The 5,590-nt window shown below is 39.7% G+C and overlaps 1 protein-coding gene across 1 annotated transcript; it reads left to right on the top strand.

Moving 5' to 3' along the window:
* Positions 1 to 1,367: 1,367 nt before the first annotated feature.
* LOC140802539 (malate dehydrogenase, glyoxysomal) lies at positions 1,368 to 5,291 on the top strand. Its single transcript, XM_073158069.1, has 9 exons — positions 1,368 to 1,791; positions 2,019 to 2,234; positions 2,549 to 2,863; positions 3,072 to 3,161; positions 3,262 to 3,345; positions 4,419 to 4,454; positions 4,551 to 4,640; positions 4,738 to 4,832; positions 4,959 to 5,291. The coding sequence occupies exons 1-9, from the start codon at positions 1,720 to 1,722 to the stop codon at positions 5,029 to 5,031; spliced, it is 1,071 nt and encodes a 356-aa protein (XP_073014170.1). The 5' UTR covers positions 1,368 to 1,719; the 3' UTR covers positions 5,032 to 5,291.
* The last annotated feature ends 299 nt before the right edge of the window (positions 5,292 to 5,590 follow it).

The raw sequence follows: 5,590 nt of genomic DNA, 5'->3' as shown, positions 1-5,590 counted from the left end.
CTACTGGATAGGAATGTGGGCCTGGGCCGATTAGTTCGAGGTTGATTTGGGTCCGATCCATTAAACTTCCACTGGCCCGGCCCAATTGAGGCAAGGGAAATGATAGTAGCAAAGTCATAGATCTTTACGAGAGTTTGTATAATATTTTATTCACATTTCACTTTTTGGGTTGTGTGGCGATATAAACACATAGATTTCAAGTTATATATTCCAAAAAATAATCCAAGTGCAGAGAACAAAAAATCCATATTCTTTTTTATTAGAAAATTAATTTAATTTTCTGCCATAAGTACAGCAAGGGCCATTCACATTAGCAAACTGTAGTCGTGCACTAAGGACTAGAGAATGAACCCTCCGAAATGAAATGCGACCAAATCACATATTTCTATCGCAATTTGTTAACCAGTCTGAAACAAACATAGGAACCACGTACTAAAGAGCTGGATTGACCTTCTTGGGGATATTGATGAAGAGAAAGGAATAGGGGTGTAAACGAGCCGAGTTGGGCCCAGCTCAGCTCAGCTCGATAGCATATTTACTCTGGCTCAAGTTCGATTTGAGCTGGAGAAAATCAACTCGGCTCGCCTGCTCATGGGTTGAATGGGCTGGGTATATTTATCATAGGCTTTATAGCTAAATATGAGAAAGCTCTAGAGGATGAGATGGATTTGGCGATGAAGATAGAGATGGTCATTATCCATGGTGAAGAAGGAGATGGTTGTCGACTCGCCGTCAATGTCACCTCAACGGTGAAGATGGAGTTTTGGTGGTCTGGTGGAGACTAAAGAGGATTGGTTGTTGCCCGTCGGCGCCTCAGTGGTGAAAATAGAGATGATTGCCGTCTGTCGGTGCCTCGGTGGTGAAGAAGGCGATGGTCACCTTTGGTGATCGAAGAAGCTAGTGGAGAAGAGGGTCGGTGGAGGGTTTGAGACTTTGGGCGGTGCCAATCGGGATGACCGATGAGCAATAGGTTTGGGGAGAAAACTAGGATTTTCTCCATATTTATATAAATCATATCAACCGTTATATCCAACGATTCTAAATCATGCATATTATATATATATATATAATTGAGTCTAATCGAGCCGAGTCTGAGTGAGCCAGTGCTAGCTCGGCTCGGCTTGATAAATCTTTCTAGCCTAATTTCTGGGCTCAACTCGGCTCATTTAGAGCTCGAGCCTAGCTTTTATGGAGCCTAAAGAGCTCACAGGCTTTTTTTGATTGGCCTATGAATCCGGCTCAATATCAAGATGGGTTGGGTGTCATACATAGCCTGCGCAGTTATGGAATCTACTGGAGCATGAGGAAAAATGCGGAGGATCCCAACAAAATTTGATAGTTATATCTAGTTTACTAGATGTGAAACTAGACTAAAAACGTAATCTTATTTCAAACAAACCCTGCCCGTTAGATTTTGCTCACGTGTTCATTTAATATACGTCCATGATTGAGCGAGTTCGGTGGAGAACGAGACAAAGGAAAGAAAAGTGTTCAGAGAGGAGAGCTTTCTGCGATCTCGGATTCCCCAAAACCCAAAGAACCACGGCAGCAGATAAGGATCAAGAACGAACTCTATCACTACCTCACCCGATCACGCTTCCCAATTCGACCCATACCCAGTCCATAAATTTGTTTCAATCCTAAGAAAAGGCACGAAAAATCGTTTCTTTTTGCTTCCATCCCTGTCTTTGATTCTTTCTGGAGATCCAACCTTCAAATATGCAGCCCGGCCCCGATCCTTCGCAACGCATCGCTAGAATCGCTTCTCATCTCCACCCTCCCACCTCCCAGGTTTGCTCTTATTACCACTTACTATTGCAATTTAGAAGAAATTTTGGTATTTTCGGGTTTGGGCTCGAACTGAGGTATGTGATTAAAAAATTGAATCTCGGTGGGACTTTTACGAGGCCAATCCCCATTGTGTTGTGTATTTGATTTGGGTTTCTAACTGGATTTAGACGTTTCAATGATGCAATTATTGAGGTGGGTTGATTGGGTTGTGCTTTGTGTTCTTGAAGATGGAGGAGATTTCCTTGCTGATGCGGTCTAATTGCCGCGCGAAAGGAGGGGCGCCTGGTTTTAAAGTTGCAATCTTGGGTGCTGCAGGTGGGATTGGTCAGCCCCTTGCGATGCTGATGAAGATGAATCCGCTGGTATCAGTTTTGCACCTCTATGATGTTGTCAATTCACCTGGCGTAACTGCAGATATCAGTCACATGAACACTGGTGCCGTGGTAATCTACTTGACCTTCGTGCTTCTATGTATCTAGAAATATTTAGATCAAATGATCCGATTTAAGTTGTACTGTTTAGGATTATTCTGAATTCCCCCATTCTTGTCTTTTGCTAATCTTTCGATAAATGTGTCAATTTAATGGTTTCATGCATATCTTCATTTACTTGTCAGGCCTAGAACTTTTGAGAGCTTTTCCATGAAAAAATGGAAGGCATAGAACGTAATGTTGTATTGCAAACATTGTAATGGAATTTGAATAGTAGATAGGAAAAGCATAGCGTGCTAATGTTTTTTTCTGTTCAAAATCTTCAGGTGCGTGGTTTTCTAGGCCAGGCACAACTGGAGAATGCACTTACAGGAATGGATCTAGTTGTCATTCCTGCTGGTGTCCCTAGAAAACCAGGAATGACAAGGGATGATTTGTTCAACATCAATGCTGGAATTGTTCGGACCCTCTGTGAAGGGATTGCAAAGTGCTGCCCTAGAGCAGTTGTGAACTTGATAAGTAATCCGGTGAATTCTACTGTCCCAATTGCAGCAGAAGTTTTTAAGAAAGCTGGAACCTATGATCCCAAGCGCCTGTTGGGGGTAACAACTCTCGATGTAGTGAGAGCCAACACTTTTGTGGTATGCCACATAGCTGAAATTTTTTACATTAATATGTGGTCTTATATATATATTCCCTTGTATGGACATCTTGAGTCTTAATTATGACCTCAGAATTCTACACTTTATATTAGTTTACTTTTGTATCATACTCATTGGCATGATTTAAACATAATTCTGAGGTTTTTAACATCCGTAATATTCATTCTTGTTATATTGCTATCTGTAGGCTGAAGTACTTGGACTTGACCCTAGAGAGGTCAATGTTCCTGTAATTGGTGGTCATGCAGGGGTTACCATATTGCCGCTCCTGTCACAGGTGAGACTTCTCTTTGTTAAGGAGTTTAAGTGGTGTACCCAAAGAGTACCTTATTCCAGTTGTTATGATTAGCTTAGTGGCAGATTTCATACTTTTGCAGGTCACTCCCCCATGTTCTTTCACTCCAGAAGAAGTCACATATTTGACTGATCGCATACAGAATGGGGGTACAGAAGTAGTTGAGGTTAGCTAATATTTATTGTAAATAGATAATTTTGAGTGAACTTTGTTTTGATCTTTACTTTATCTGAATCTAATGTTTATATTAGATACTTAATGTTCTTAATCTTCCAACATGTTCTTGGAATTTGTCCAGCTCAGTTCACAATAATGACTGATTGAAACTATCTCTGTTTTCATGTTCTTAAATGTCATCAACATTAAAAAGACTAAGAACTGACAATTCCTTGATTGTGTTGTATCAGTAGGTTTAAGTAAATATGAAGTGAAGGACTTGAGTTTACTTATAAGTGTATTTACTAACAAAAAGGAAAAGAAAAGAGAAGTGTATTTTGGCCTTTTCATGTGATGAGCTATATCTTTTTGGTTGGTTAGGATTTTTCCATCCTTCTTATGGTTCTGCTTGTTTGGTTGCTTTTCAGAAGTAACTAGAGTTGAAAACAATTCAGATGTGGATAGGATATTGGCCATTCTATGTGGGGAAATTTTGTTATTATCGGTTTAATATGGATATATGTGAGAGAGCGAGGCACTACTCTGTGGTACCAATACTTGGAAGCATCCAGACTTCTAAATTATACCAACATTTCCATGAAGATGCTGCAGTACCATTGTAAGATGGAGCAGTCAAAACCTCAAAAATAATGCTTACATTTCCCAGAAAACACAACCAAATAGACTGAGGTTTAAATCAAGCTTGTGGAAGTGTTGGAGTATAACAGAAGATCTTTAGTTGAAGACCATAAATCATGCTTCTTTAGAAATGACCTATCAGAGTCATATTGTCATCATTCACTGACAGAACTTAGAGGAACAACTGATAGTTCTTATAGTGCAAGAGTGCTGCTATCAATTGCAAAGAGGATGAGGAGGAACAGTGAACAAACTTTAAAGAAGTACAGAAACAAGCTCGTGAAAAGTTCCTATCATCAGTGATTAGCTGCTTTAAAACCTCTTCATATTTTGGCATTGGAGTTTTTGTTGAGATTAATGGAGGACTATTGATCACTATCTTGCTTAGTTGATGTGCTAAATTGCTAGTGGCATGAAATTAACACATTGCGATTTGTGCTGCAGGCGAAGGCTGGAGCAGGGTCAGCAACTTTGTCAATGGTTAGTGTTGTTTGCTTTGTACTTTTTTGACATTAATATGTAGTGAATCTCGTGAATATATTTTTCCTAACTAATTTCATACAAATTTATTCTCAGGCATATGCTGCTGCTAAGTTTGCTGATGCATGCTTGCGGGGATTGCGAGGTGATGCTGGCGTTGTGGAGTGTGCATTTGTGGCTTCTCAGGTTGCCGTCCTACAAGACCATCTGCATTGCTGCTCATTGTTAACATACAAAACCTGTTTATAAGCTCTACTTGTCGCTTTTCTTTTACGTTTCACAGGTGACGGAATTACCATTCTTTGCATCAAAAGTGCAGTTAGGCCGTGGAGGTGTGGAGGAGATCTTTGCTCTTGGACCATTAAATGAGTTCGAAAGGTCTGTAGCTCAATTTGGTTGCCTCACTGCTAAAGCAAAATTCTTGCTTGTACTTGTTGGTTCAAATATAGAACTCTTAGATGATCATACAATCTAATGCCTGTCTATCTACTTATGTTATGACAGAGGTGGCTTGGAGAAGGCAAAGAAAGAGTTGGCAGAGAGTATTCAAAAGGGCATCTCTTTTGTCAACAAATAAAAAGTGCACGTAGGGAGCTACCTCAGTATGCTCATCCTTCTCAAACCTATAGTACTTTCTATAAACAAAACGTTAGCTAGTGTTGTAGTGCGTGTTGTAGTGCGTCTACATCACTTTGGTGCAATAATACTGAGACCATTATGATGTCTTTTCTCATGTAACATGCAACCTTTTTCTATTCTTTTTTATACGCTAAAGTAAATTATCAGAAGGGTTCTATATAAAGATGTGACCAGAGCACTATGATTATCGTGCTAGAATTGACCAAGCAACTTACTTTTGGAGATTCCTCTGTTTGACAACAAATGATAGAGCTTGTTTGTGATATTAATCAGTGCTGAAATCGACAGTGAAGAAAGTAACTTCATCTTTAGAAAATTGAAAGGATCTTGATAGATCTAACTCTCTAATGGGATAGTGCGCTGATGGTTAAAGGAGCTTTAATGAAACTGGGATATCGTAGTCGGACTAAGTTGTGCCATTTTCTTCATAACCAGGACATCTGATGATCTGAACAAGCTTTATACAATCAAATAGATCAGTAACAAGCTTTGCAAGC

This window comes from Typha latifolia, unplaced genomic scaffold, assembly GCF_019914945.1.
Source record: "Typha latifolia isolate L0001 unplaced genomic scaffold, TyphaL0001v2 contig_29, whole genome shotgun sequence".
NCBI classification, from domain to species: domain Eukaryota; kingdom Viridiplantae; phylum Streptophyta; class Magnoliopsida; order Poales; family Typhaceae; genus Typha; species Typha latifolia.
The sequence above is the reverse complement of the archived record's forward strand: the minus strand, read 5'-3'. Positions and strand labels throughout refer to the sequence as shown.